This window comes from Diabrotica undecimpunctata, chromosome 3 (genome assembly GCF_040954645.1).
Source record: "Diabrotica undecimpunctata isolate CICGRU chromosome 3, icDiaUnde3, whole genome shotgun sequence".
Classification (NCBI taxonomy): Eukaryota; Metazoa; Arthropoda; class Insecta; order Coleoptera; family Chrysomelidae; genus Diabrotica; species Diabrotica undecimpunctata.
Window position 1 is genome coordinate 53,064,861 of NC_092805.1, and position 15,116 is coordinate 53,079,976.

General features: G+C 34.5%; 2 protein-coding genes across 2 annotated transcripts; both read left to right on the forward strand.

Annotated features, from left to right (window-relative positions):
• The first annotated feature begins 410 nt into the window (after window positions 1-410).
• LOC140435789 (uncharacterized) lies at window positions 411-1,388 on the forward strand. The gene has a single exon (XM_072524506.1). It carries the CDS (start codon window positions 411-413, stop codon window positions 1,386-1,388), a length of 978 nt encoding a protein of 325 aa, XP_072380607.1.
• Window positions 1,389-3,580: 2,192 nt separating this feature from the next.
• Window positions 3,581-14,481, forward strand: LOC140435598 (facilitated trehalose transporter Tret1-like). The gene is made up of 2 exons (XM_072524342.1): window positions 3,581-3,832; window positions 12,255-14,481. Exons 1-2 carry the CDS (start codon window positions 3,790-3,792, stop codon window positions 13,562-13,564), a joined length of 1,353 nt encoding a protein of 450 aa, XP_072380443.1. The 5' UTR covers window positions 3,581-3,789; the 3' UTR covers window positions 13,565-14,481.
• The last annotated feature ends 635 nt before the right edge of the window (window positions 14,482-15,116 follow it).

Consider the following 15,116-nt stretch of genomic DNA (forward strand, 5'->3'; position numbering starts at 1 on the left):
CTCATTGTATAAATAAGCGCCCGCTCTGCCATACGTGTTTCTTTATCAATTAAAAATCAATGGTTTAATAGTTATTTATACACCCAGGGTGTTTACGCCAGATGATTAAGATGTGATTACGCCAGAAGAGCAACATAATCCAGCCAGAAGACCTCTGGCCTAAGGGGTGAATGTTACTCGATGGGCGTAATCATCAGGTAACACCAGTGGTACATATAAGACATACAATTAAATTCACATAATATGAAAAATAAAATTGAATCGTTTTTACTTTTATTTTACTGCACCTACAAAGTCTATCTACATATTTTGTATGTACCAATGCTATAACAATGGTTATGTTAAGATATATGTCCGAAACCTGGTAGTGTATAATTACTATGTTTCATTTTCATGTTACTATGTTTACTATGGGGCTTACCGTGTTAAATGACGGTAAGGCACCTACATTTGTGAGAGGTAATAGTGAATCCTTTCTGGACATCACACTGGTTTCAACCACATTTCTAAACAGGGTCGTAAGCTGGACTGTTTTGGAAGAAGAATCGTTTAGCTTACACAAGTATGTGAGTTTTGAAATAGCTAGCAAAAGACAGAAACGTAAAAATGGGAATATCAATCTAAAGAGATGTTTAAATGATGACGTTTTTGTAGATGCTTTTGGCTTGATTGGTCCGGGACGTGAGAATGTACGTGAGTTCATTGAGGGTCTGAGTGATGCACAGGAGTTGGCTTGTGTAAGATTAAATGGGAGGTATGAAACAAAAAAAACATACTGGAGGAACGAGCAGCTTGAAAATCTGAGAATAAATTGCATGAGAGTAAGAAGGGAGTGTAAGAGGTTAAGAAGAGAACAAGCAGGAGATTTGAAAGAGAGAATAAATGAATTAAAGCGAATGCAGAATGAATACAGGAATGAGATAAGAAGATCCAAGAAAGAAAGGTGGAGTAACCTGCTTCAGGATCTCGAAAGGGATATCTGGGGGCAGGACTTCAAGATTGTCTGTACCGAATTGAAGGGAAAAAAGACACCCTACCCCCTGCCTAAGGAGAAGAAACTCCGTTTAATACGGAAACTCTTTCTTCAGGTGGAGAATAGGCGTAAAAGGGTGATTGGTTGCCTAGAAGCGAAACTCGGTAAGGCTGTTAGACGGATGAAGATCCGAAAGGTACCTGGCATAGATGAAGTCATGCCGGAGATAGTAAGGCTCGCCGCACTAGGATACCTGCAGGTTTTCCTGAGATTGCTAAACAAACTACTTGAACAACAGCAGTTTCCAACAATGTTGAAAGAAGCTAAGGTTGTTCTTATCCCGGAAGGTAGAGGTGAAGAGGAAGAGGTGCAATTTCGGCCAATTTGCCTTCTTAGCTCGATAGCTAAATTGTAGAACAGCTTGTAAAAGGCCGCCTTGAGCGAGTGCTAGAAGAAAAGCATGCGCTGAGCGACCGCCAATATGGTTTTAGGGCCAAAACGTCTACCATAGATGCGGTCACAGAAGTAACCTCTTTAGTTACGCAGGATGCAAAAAGATGGGTGGCTCTCATCCTGCTTGACGTCAAGAATGCCTTTAATACGTCATCATGGGAAAAATCATGTCCAGGCTGAGATAATTGGGCGTTAGTGAGTAACTGGTCAATGTAATTGACAGATACTTTACTGACAGATCCATAAGACACAAAGATACCAACATCAGTTTGTCTCAGAGTGTTCTGCAGGGTTCAGTACTAGGTCCCATCCTGTGGAATGTCTTGTACGACGGGGTGTTGAGGCTACACGTGCCAAGGGGATACACTCTTGTAGCTTATGCCGATGATCTCGCACTGGTTGCGAAGGCGAGTCAGAAAACGGACATGGCTAATGCGGCTAACACAGCCCTGTGTCTCATTAGTAGGTGGATCAGAGAGAACGATCTACAGAAAACTGAGGTGTTAGTTCTTAAAGGGAGCAAAGGCGAATGCTCCTCAGGGTATCTAGCGCATATAGGACAGTTTCAAATGAGGCTCTCTATGTAATTGGAGCGGTGATACCGATCGTTTTGTTGTGCAAAGAGCAAGCGAGGGTGTATGCGAGGAGGATGGATGTACATATAGATGAGAATGAGAGAGAAAGAACGATAGTAGAGTGGCAGAGAGAATGGGCGAATGATAGCGGAAAGGCAAGGTGGACGAAGGAGCTTATTCCCTATCTGAAGCCGTGGTGGGAATGTAAGTTCAGGAAACTAAACTACTTCCTGACGCAGTTTCTGACCGAACATGGTAGTTTTGGCACCTTCACAAATAGAATAGGCAAATTTGCCTCGGCAGACTGTATTGTTTGTGGGGTACCGGAAGCTCCCGCCCACATTTTCAACTGACAGAGATGGGCAAATGAGAGTGGAAACATGATATTAAGAGGAGGGAAATAATGGAGAGAAGTACACTGTCTGATTTCTGGGGCGATGAAGAAAAATGAGCAGAAGAGAAAATTGCACCAGGGATCTGAAATTAATGGTTAATATTATTTATTAGTTTATGGCCTAACGTCTGAAACATTTTCCGATTTACGGTAATAGGTATGGTTATTTATAAATTTTTAGTTTTTTATTTTAGTTATTCATTGAGTGGCAAGACCACTTCTCTGGAACGGTGGTTAAGGTTTTAGCTGGAACACGGTTAATCCGGCACTACCCTGGGGTCTTCTGGCTTAGTATCCTACTCGGCTGAAAGATGCCAGGGTGTCTTGTTCCGTGACGTGGATGTCCAAAAAAGATTTCCCCCACCGTTGTCTGTCAGAATTCAATGGATAAATGGATACCTTTTTAGGCCTGGTACCTTCGGGCCAGAGGCCACCTGGCTGGATTATGTTGCTCTCCGGGCGTAATCGTTATAATAACACCCTTGGTGCATATAAATAACTGTTAAACCATTATTTTTTAATCGATAACAAAGCGACTATAGCAGGGCGGATGCCCGTTTGTAAAATGAGAATTTAAACCAGCAAAAATGTGTACTCTAGATCTTGTTTCTCTCTCTTGTCATGCCCTCCTTTCATAAGCGCTTTATTAACAATTAAAAAATATATTTTAAAATTAAAAAGGCTAAAATACTTATCAGAAAATGATAAAACAAAGTTTGACCTTGAATTTGGATCATCGGTGAATGCAAAATAATGTTTGTAACTTATGTATTTAAGCCTCGAAACTCGTAGTTTTACGTTTTTCTCAGTTTTAAATTATTTATAACTCGAAGACGATCAAGTTTACAGAAAAACTACAAGAGACCTATTTTATTCAGAATTATCAAAAAAAATGGATGGGCTGAAAAAATTAATTTTTTTAATTTGCTTAATAAAAAATATGTTTAAAACAATTTGAACAATTTTTTGCCTAACGACCTCTTGTACCTTATTTTGGAGTATCTCATTAAAGTGATTACGCAAAAAAATCTCATAAAAATATTTTTCCGAACGAACTCGAGCTTTTCGCCTTGTCTAATTCCAATTTGTAAATTTCATTATAAATGCAATTAAACTATTGTAATATGGAACAAATAGTACCTAATCATTCTTTTAATTGATTTATATTACACTGTCACTGTATAGTTAATGTTTTTATACCTCTCGACAAAATAATAACATTTAAATACTCTTCTAATTGGAAACATCGTCTCATTTATTACTCATTAGTATACGGCAATCAATAAATTTCTGTTTAGTTTTGAAACAATCAAATAACCAAAAACTAAACAAAACACACAGATACTGAAACATTTTGACCAATGAGTAAAAACTCCTTAATAATCTGATTTACGATGGTGCATGCAAAGAGTCACATGGTGTTTTCTATACTGGGCGGTAAGTAATATAATTTTTAATTTTTTTACAAATATATACTGTAAAATATTATTTTTGGAGATAAATAATGCTAGACAAAGGACAAAATCAATGAATTATGGAATTTTCCGTATACGTAGCTTCAGGATTTAGGCTTTTAGACAGTTATTGTTATTGCAAGTTTCTAAATTTTTGGCACAGTACTGAGATAATTTCAACACTACTTGCTTTTTACATTATACATTATCATCAAGGATGCAGATACTGGGCAGTTGGGGTAGATATGTATATGTTCCATATTTATTCATATCATTCAGAATTCATTATTTGATTGGTTTTCACTGATGTCACGCCGGCCAGTTCTTATTTGGTTCAGTATTTTACATACTAGCAGTTTGTGCCACTGGGCATCTCATTGACTAGTAGGTAGTTGGCACGTATACCTTCTAGGGCTACATCGAAGAATCTACTACGGGATTTTAGTTTTTAAAATAACCTTTGGCTGCGGACAAAAAATGGTGTTAATGATTCCATTTCATGAATTGGTCCATTTCATGAATTTTTGTGCTTTTCTGCGGCAGCTGGGACTAGCAAAATAGGTGCCTCTCCTGAGTTTGTCTAGATGTTTCGTACATATTTTAATGTAAGTCCATATGTTTCGTTTAGGATGACATTTTTTGTATTATATTGATTTGGATAAAATAGGAGATGAATACTCTGCCGCACAGTAGCAGAGCGAATGGGTATTGTTCCTTAATACGATCAGATTGATCCCGCAGCTGCTATTAGCAAGTTTTCTGAGTATATTGTTTTTTAATGCTACTTTCTGACGTGGTTTCTCACAGTGATATCTGTATATCAGTGACCTGTCTAGCGTAACACTTATGTACCTTTGTTTTCTTATTTGTGATAATTTATCTGTCTGTCTTTTTATCTACCTATCTATCTATTCTATTTTATCTTATCTCTTATACCTTATTCTATTGAACCTACGAACCTATGAACATACGACTGACTCTTCACCAACAATCTAGCTGCCGGTCGCAGTATATCAGTTGGTGACTTTTCTAACTACATTTAAAAAGGGTTACGCATTGATATAGTATCTCTGGCTTAGTTCGAGAGTCTCGGCTGCATTAAATAAATAGTTTCTTGCCCATATCTCCTACCTTTTGTCTTTTGTTTTTTAAATAGTAAGAGCCAAAGAAGGTCTGTGTTGATTATAAGCCTTAAGTATTTAAGTTTTTTTGTCAGTGCTATTATTTCATCGTTGATTTTAAGTCTTGGTGGTCTTACTGGTTTATAGAATATAAAGGCATACTTTGTTTTAGTCCTGCTGTACGTTAATTTGTTTTTCTTGCTCCAGTTATCACAAGCCAGCTAGATAGTCGTATATGGTTTACGTTTTAAAATGGTTTGAGTAAGGTGCTTGTAACTTATTTGGTCGTCCGCAAGTAACTGTATAATGTAGTAACCTGTTGTTTCCGCTTTTTCAGCCAGGTCTCCATCAGGAGAATCCCTAGTATGAAACCCAGGCTCCCCGCTTAAAGACAGCTCCTTTGAGAGTTGCCTGCGATGTCTTCTGTTTGTATTTTGTGTGGTATCTCAGCTGTATTTAGTCTATTTATATTTGTGCGTGTCAATGCTAAGTTAAAGGCGTTTAAGGTGTTTTGTAAATCGAGTATTATTATGATTATCATTATGTTTTTTTTTGTTTTGTATTATTCTGTCAGTAACTTTTTGATAGTGTCTATTGTTGAGTGTCCTTGTCTAAACCCTATTGATGCCATTTAAGATTTGTTGTTTTCCAGGTAGTCTATTAGTCTTTTAGCCATCACTTTGTCCAGTATTTTCATTAGTGTCGAGATAATGTTTTTTATTGTTTGTGTTATTTCATCTGAGGTATATTGTCTCTATATACGCAGTCTTGTGCTGCGTTTGTATTGTCTTTGTATGATCTCTGTATGCTTCGTCGCCTTCCTCTTCGTTCTCTTGGAGGAAGTATTGGTCGTGTAGGTATTGTATTGTTTCATGCCTGAATTTCGTCCATATTCTATCTCATTTTCTAACAGTGTTTAGGGTGTTGTTGTTCTTATTCTTTCGGATTATTTTACATTGGATTTGCGTAATGTTATCTGCGTCATTGTTTGTCAAATATTGTCTTATGGTGTTTTTTTGCTTGTTTGATGTTGTCGTTCTTCATCTTTGTGGGTATTCGTTTTCTGTTCGTCTTCTGTTTACTTCGTCCCTTTCTTATGGGCATTTCTTTCTTAGTTTTTTTTATTTTTGTTTGTCTTAATCTTCAAATTCCACTATATTTGTTTTTTTTTGTTTTCTCTCTTGGTTTTCCCTTTTGTGTTTTTCACTATGTTTATGATTTTTTATTGAGTCTGTTCGGTTTTTAGTGTGCTGCTTCTCTTTTTGTCCATTGTGTTTTTTGCGTTTGTGCTGTTAAGTTTATGTGTATGTCTCCAATGTCAAAGTTTTTGTTATGTATTAACTATTCTGGCGTCTGTGGTTTTCATAATGGTATATCTAATGGATCGGTGGTCGCTTTTCCTCGCATACTTTTTAGTCGTTTATGTTAGGTCTTTTGTCATCATTAGATCTATCAAATTTTCACTTATTATTATTGGGGAATTTGGTAAGCTACAATGTCTGCTGTTGATTTATCTGTTTTTCCGAGTAGTACACTATATTGTCCTCTCCTCTGTCGTTGTTTATGCTTCCTTCCCAACTTGTTTCTACCTGTCTCTTTTGCTTTTCTTCTCACGCTCTTGTCTCTTTTTGGTTTGTTGTATGTCTTTGTTATTGTAACTGTCATGTTGTTTATTATCAGGTTTATTGTTGTCGTGTTTTTGTCAGTTCGGATATATATATATATATATATATATATATATATATATATATATATATATATATATATATATACATATATATATATATATATATATATATATATATATATATATATATATATATATATATATATATATATATAACGAGTTTATTACAGCTGCCGCCGTTTCTCGCAACCTAGCTTCTAACGCTTGCGATCGTTCCAGTCATCTACTTGTAGACTCCTATCTTCCATTGCACCTTTTACTTCTTGTTTCCACGATCTTCTTGGTCTTCCCTTTTTCCTGCGGTTGGTGGGGATCCACTGTAACATTTTCTTTGGCCATCGTTGATCATTCATCCTTTCTACATGGCCATACCATTTCAGCCTTTTGCATTCTATAGTTTCCAGGACGTCAATGTCTATGCCCATACGCTCCTTGATTTCAGTATTTCTTACTCTATCTCTTCTAGTGAGTTGGCAACATCTTCTCCAATAATTCATTTCCATTGCTTTTATTTTGGATGCGTCATTTTTATTTATTACCCAAAGCTCTGAACCATATGTAGCAGTGCTTTCTATGATACTTTTGTATATCCTAATTTTTGTGTTTTGGGTGATGTGGTTATTCCAAAGTATACTATTCAGTTGGCGTATTGCTGAATGTCCTTGACCAATTCTAGTAGCTATTTCTTTTGTATTCTGACCATTGTTTATAATGTTTACACCGAGATATTTAAAGCTATCAGTATTTTGAATTTTCTGTATTACATGTGCTTTGATATTTTTTCATGTACTATGACGTTTTAGTTTGTCTTTTGCCATAGGTTGTGTCCTGTATCTAGGTCAATGTTTTCTTCTGTCACTGCCTGTAACAGTTGATATGTTACCTGTGGGCCTCTTTTAGCGTTAAACTGTATAATTGAGGCTATTTTGTTTGGGCTTGTGTGTTTTTGTATTATTTTGGTTTTGGGTATTCCTGTTCTTTTTTGTTTTATGTTTCTTTTGTGTTAGTTTGTGTATTGTATTTTTACTTTCTGTAGTTTACATACGTATATGGGGCAGTTTGTGCCCTTGGCTTGATGCCTTCGTTGTAAAAGTCTTCATCATCATCATTATCATGCAACCTCTTCTGTCCACTGCTGGACATAGGTCTCTCCCATGTTTCGCCATTCTTTACGGTTCTGTGTTTCTTGTTCAGTGTGTTGGTGGTCGTCCTCTACTGCGTTTATCTTCTCGTGGCGCCAGTCAATTAGTTTTCTGGTCCATCTTGTATCTTTCAGTGTCGCTATGTGGCCTGCCCAATTCCATTTTAGCTTGGCTATGCGTTAACGATATCACTGATACCTGTTCTTTTCCCTAAGTCTTGATGCCTTATTTTGTCTTTTTTGTCACGCCGAGAATTGATCGATCCATGCTCCTTTGTGCCACTCGCATTTTTTGTGCTGTTGTTTTTGTGAGCGTGAGAGTTTCTACTCCGTATGTCATAATAGGAAGAACGCATTGGTCAAATCCGTTTCATAGGCATCGGGATGTTGCTCTTAAAGATGTCCCTTAATGAACCATACGCCGCCCAAGCAAGTGTTATTCGTCGTTTAAATTCGCAGGTGTGGTTGTCCTTACCTATTCTGATTTCACGACCAAGATATATGTACTTTTCTGTCAATTCTACCACTTGATTTTGGATGATTCGGTGTTCTCTGGAAACTAAATTTGTCATAAAATTGGTCTTATTGATATTAATTTTTAGACCTATTGTTGAAGATACGTTTTCTTCAACAATGTAAAAGTCTTAGTATCTGGCAATTATTTCTTTACAATATGACTGAAATACATATCTTTAGTTCTCGGAGTTGCTGTGAGTTGTCTTATAATATTTTGTATGACTTCTCTGCTATCCGTGGCGGGCTCATGGTGGTGTTCGGTGTGTCGATGTCTTCCTTGTTTGGTGTCGTGGTCTCGCACTATGTAACCAAATCCCATCATTTCACTCTGAAAAGAAAAACAATTTTTTTTTGATCTTTAGATGAGAAAATTTTTGAGTTTTTTAATTTCCGCACTTGAAAACAAAAAACTTGTTTTATAAAACGTGTTTTAAACTCACTATATCAGATTTTCTTTAACAAGAAACAATAAATGTAAAAATGTTTTTGTTCCGGGTAATTCATCGGCATACAGGAAGTGTTTTGTGTAAACAATTTGTTGTGTAATACTGAACATAATGGGGGACAGGCGGTAGGACGTGTATAAGACACTGGCATCGAGGTTTTGAATAAATACTTGCAACGATTTTAATAAACTTAATGTTTAATTTTGTATGTAGGTACCTTAAAAATATTTTTAAAATAGACCAACAAAAATTTTAACTTAGCACAATATTACAAGTAAATAACTATATTATCATTTTCGGTTTTAAATATAAAAGAATCGAAATAAAATTCACCATAAATAAACGGCATCATCAAATACATGTGTGTTCCTAAAGATATTATAACATCATTTTTCGTCTCTTGGTAAAAATTGACGAAAATACTTTTTAAACTGATTAATTAGTGAATTTTACATAACTTACTTTTTACATCAGAAAAGTCTGAGTAATCGTTATGTGCACTGAGTTGAACGACCATGTTCTATAATGATATCTGCCTGAAGATCTTAATTCCACATCTTTTTCTTTCTTTCTGAGTGTGAAAGATGCACTTTTACCTGTTTTCTAAGTTACGTTGGCTTCAAGGAAGAGTAATTTTACATCACATAGCTTAAAGGTAGTATTTCAACTTGCTACCTTATTTTGATATGTATTAAAAACTAAAAGCTAAAACAACATAAAACAAGCAATAAACAACTGAAACACAATAAATGACATTAAATAATAACAAATTGAGTGAGCAGCTATAATATTAAATAAAAGTAAGATTGACAAATCAAGTATTGTATTGGGACATTAGTGCCATTGGACATCACCAATCTGATGGAAGCTGAACTAAATAGTCACTCAGCTGTTAGTATAGGGTTTATTTGAGTAAATTTTTGTTATTTGAATTGAATTGAATATAAATTTTAATCTGCAACGAAACAAATGCTATTTACATGTCAGATACAGGAAAGCTCTTTAAACTAAGGTACTTCTAAGAATCACCTTCCCCCTTAAGGAATACATTCACGAACACTTCTGAATTTCAAGATAATATTTAAATCAAACTGAATATCAAGATGTTATTATTCTTTTTTTTATTAATCTCCAGCTGTTGTGTCAAGATGTATAAATTAATTTAATTAAATAAAATTTTTTTTAGCATATACTTAGGGGGCATGCAATCACCACACCCTTGAGTTAAGACAATTCCTTAGCCATAATACCTTTTGGCGAGATTACTGATAACATTACCTCACTAATACGACACTACAAAGGTTGTCACAATTTTAATATATTGTGTTTGTGTTTAAATGTCTGTGCCGTCCAAAAAATGTTTATTTAATTAAATTAATTTATACATCTTGACACAACAGCTGGAGACAAAACACACAATACAGTATAACCCAAAATAAACAGTACTGAACTTTTAATTATTTTATTGTTAAAAAAATACATACTATTGACACTTTATAAGATGTTCTAAATGAGCTCCTCCTCTCTCAAGGCTGACTTCATACCGATATTCCAGATTTCTCGTAATGTTATGGAATAAAGGTTATTTCAAGTCCGCGAACAAGGCTCTAACCGCATCTTTTAACTCATTGATGGTATGAGGTGCCCATTTAAAAACGGCAGTTTTAGCTATGCCCCAAACGTACGCGTCTGGAGATGTTAAGTCTGGAGAATGTGCAGGATAGAGGACGCCAGTAAAATGTGAAATGAATTTGTTTGAAAAATGTCCCTGAAGAAATTGGTGACATACTGTGACAGCAGAATGGCAAGTTACACCATCCTCCTGGAAAAATTGGTCTGAAAATGCCAAATTACTTGCACGACAAAATTGACTTAGATCAGGGATAAAGCGTTTTAAAATTTGTATGTATTTGTGTGTAAATTTATTTGTATGTACTGTTAATTAAGTGTGACTTGCCTACCATTTTCTTTGATAAAGTATGGACCAATGATTCCGTGTTCCGAAACTGCACACCAGTCACTCACTTTTGCGCTATGAAAAGGAACTTCTTGAACTTCATCTGGTCTGGCAAATCCCAGAAATAGATTTATGCGACGATTTACATGGCCTGACAAATGAAAATGTGCTTTGTCTGAAAACCATACATTTCTTAAAAACCAGGATTTTCATACTGTAATGCAAGAATTCTGACACAATATTCCACTCTATTGTGATAATCCCAGGGATTTAATTGTTGATGTACCTGAATTACATACGAAAATGCACCCAGCTCCTTCAGGATTCTTTGCAAGGAAGTTCGTTTTAAGATGCAACGCTGGACTTTTCTGGTTGGATTTCGGATTTTCCAAGATTCGCTCAAAAACACTTTCACATGGTTATCGTTGTTGTTAATTGTGTTGAGACGCACTGAGTTTCCTTTTCGTTGACAACATACATTACTTGTATTTCTAAACTTTTCAACAACCTTCAAAATTACAGCGTTACTTGGAGAACGTTTATTAAACCGTTGTGTGAATTGATCACACATGTATTGCAGACTTGCATTATTATGTCGGCCGATTCTGTATGAGCGAAAATGATGATCCACAAGAAACACTTTCTCCATTGTACTTAACACCATTTTCAACAATTAGGCCTTAATAATTAATTGTTTAAGGATTACTTGATAGGTCTATACTGGTTAATTTAAATATGACAGCGCGCAGAAAGAGACATCTATGTTTCAGTTTCAGTACTGTTTATTTTGGGCAATACTGTATAAATACAAAAAAACTTTGTATCATCTTGATATTCAGTTTGATTTGAAGATTATCTTAAAATTTAGAAGTGCCAGTGAACGTATCCCTTAAGTATCTTAATTTATAGAGCTTTCGTGTATCTGACATGTAAGTAGCATTTGTTTCATCGCAGATTAAAATTTGATTCAATCCAACTAACAAATATTTTATTTAATAAACCCCATACTAACAGCTGACTAAGTATTTAGTGTAGTTTCCATCAGATTGGTGATGCCCAATGGCACTAATGTCCCAATACAATGCTCGGTTTGTCAATTTCACTCTCAATTAATTTTATAGCTGCACTTTGGTATTATTCAGTATCATTTATTGTGTTTTAGTTGTTTATTGCTTGTTTTATGTTGTTTTAGCTTTTAGTTTTAAATACATATAAAACTAACGTACTGGGGCCTGATGATGGAGCAAATATTGTAAGCCTTGAAACCGGTAGCCCAAAATTCACCCTTTTTAAATAAAAACTCTTGAAGATTGTGAGGTTGTGATTTTCCATACACTAGTTATTTAGTATGTTGTCTTTTTGAAGCTAAATGTCACTTTCGTTGACGTATAAAAGTGAGCGTTTTATAATAACACGTCATAAGAATTTTCCTTCAAACTATTTGTTAATATTTTCATCCATAGAAACCACGTTATAGTTTATATTAAATCGTGTAACATCCTGTATATATAAAAATGACATTTATTTTTATTTTTAGCAACGTTTTTTTGCTTCATAAGTACGACAACCGTATCATGGTCCACTGTAGTGCTCCCCAAATTATCAAATCCTGAGACAAGTCCCATTGGAAAAAGGATAGGCATGGAAGAAGAGAGTTGGATATCATCCATTTTGACTCTAAGTGCCATATTCAGTGTCTTTATTTTTGGATATTTGACGGATAAAATAGGAAGAAAATGTACTTTGTTGATAGCTGGTATGCCGTATCTACTAAGCAACATTATTCTTGCGTATGCATCATCGGTATACCTGTATTATATAGCTAGGTTTCTTATGGGTTTTACTCTGGGAACGCTTGCTGTTTTGCCTATATATATTAGCGAAGTCAGCTACAAAAACCATAGAAATGTATTAGGACCTTTAATTGGTTGTGCTGCATGTTTTGGTGGTCTATTTCCTAACTTGTTGGGACCCTTCGTTTCCATGAAAACGTTTAGTTTAGTACAAGCAGCTATGGCTGCAATTTATTTGGTATTTTTTGCGATTCTGGGAGAGGAAGGTCCGCAATTTTATATAATAAGAAATAAGGAGTTTCAAGCCAGGGCCGTACTAGAACGGTTAAGAGGTGGTTACGAAGATATTGACGAAGCATTTGCAGAAATTAGAAATGGATATAATGAAGAAAGACAAGGAACATTAAGAGATATTTTGACTTCTAAGTCTTTAAAAAAAGCGTTTATCATTTGTACGGTATTACTTGTTTTGCAGCAATTTAGTGGCATTGTTGCAATAACTTTTTATGGACAAACACTTTTCGAGAAAAGTAGTATACAACTATCTCCAGAGTTATCTGTTATACTATTGGGAACGGTTCAACTGGTGGCGAGCTTTATAACGCCTTGTGTAAGCATTAAATATGGTAAAAAGACTTTATTAATTATTTCAGGAGTATTAACAGCGCTGTCACAAATAATTCTAGCTATCGATAGTTATTTCGATGGAATGGTAAGGTTCGCCCCAGCTTTTAAGTACTTACCTCTATTGTGTCTTATCGTATTTATTATTGGTTACACTCTAGGTATTGGACCGCAACCCTGGATAATGATGGGAGAGATATTTCCAACCAGGGTAAAGACGGTTATTAGTTCTGTGGAAGGATTCACGCTTTTTGTTTGTGCCTTTTTAATGACCAAATATTACATGCAAATTGTAAGAGCGATAGGTTTTCAGGGCTATTTTCTTTTCAGTGCTACATGTTGTATTATAGTGACAATATTTTCAAAGTTTTACGTGATTGAGACGAAAGATAAGAGTCTTGAAGAAATACAAAGAGATCTATCTAAATAATTTTTATTCAATTTTTATTTTTATCTCCAAGTGTACACCCAAAAATGTATCGGTTTTTTATTCATATTGTCTCTTTGTCTTATACTCGGTTAGAAGATTATCATTACATCTCTTTTTATAGGTACATATATCCTTCTTCAAATTAGTGTCTGGTGTTGAGCTGTTGTATCTAAAGACTTTTCTATTGGCGTATGGCTTCCACAAGGATCAGCCCAATCCTTAATAAATAAAATAAAATGGTTAAAACATTGATAGGGAAGATATACGGTACGTTCGTAAAATTTTACATACACTATTATCTTACTAGTCTTTTATTATCGAAGATAAGACTCTGTAAAGTTGTTGTTTTAAACTTTTAAACTGGATGTAAATAAAACATTTAGTAAACATTTATTCACCTCATAATCCCCAATACAATAATGCTCTTTTCCCCTGTCACCTTTCAGTTGTCACTTATGACATCTCCCTTTCAAAAAGAGAAAAATACATGTAACCTACTTAATCTATTTCACTAAGTACAATCATAATCACTCAAAAAACTTAGTCTTAATACTGCGGCCAAAACTTGAAGCAGGATTTGACTTTGTATTTTCACTAAACTTATCCCTAACTTCATCTTATACACAGGAAGAATTCATCAAAGTTTCATTAGTATAATTTTCCTAACTAACTGAATCATATTAATCATTAATTTGAAATTTAGCATTTGCTGGTGATTTATATAAATTAAATCTGTTCCTTTGAACAACATTTCTTGTTGGAAGTTTAACCAAATAGAACCTAGGTGTATCACCTGTACTTTCCATCGTTGCCGGTATCATATCATGTTTTTTATTTTAAACATATACAATGTCACCTTTTTCATAATCTTTTAAAAACTGGTAATGTCTCAAATCATGATAATATTTGTACTTCAACTGTCTATAATTTAAATGTGATTACATACATATATATATATATATATATATATATATATATATATATATATATATATATCGAGAAAAGGAGTACGACCGTCAATCCAAAATAAACTAAGGTACACTCGAAGAGTGGTGGGTTTTTCAGTCAAAGTGGAGAAATAAAAGACAAAGAAGGTAGCTACTTCATCTGTTTATTGAAGACGTTTCGTTTTCTGCTTAGAAAGCATCATCAGTTCATCTAAAAAGAACAATATGAAACCAAACATCATTAACAACATTAACTTCTCTATGGATGTTTGGTTTCATATTGTTCTTTTTAGATGAACTGATGATGCTTTCTGAGCAGAAAGCGAAACGTTTTCAATAAATAGATGAAGTAGCCACCTTCTTTGTCTTTTATTTCTTCACTTTGACCGAAAAACCCACCACTTTTCGAGTGTAACTTAGTTTATATATATATATATATATATATATATATATATATATATATATATATATATATATATATATATATATATATATATCTATATATATATATATATATATATATATATATATATATATATTAAACTGTTGTTTCATCTAATAAAGTTTTCTTTAAGGTCACCATCTAAGCTTCCGGGGGTTTCAGA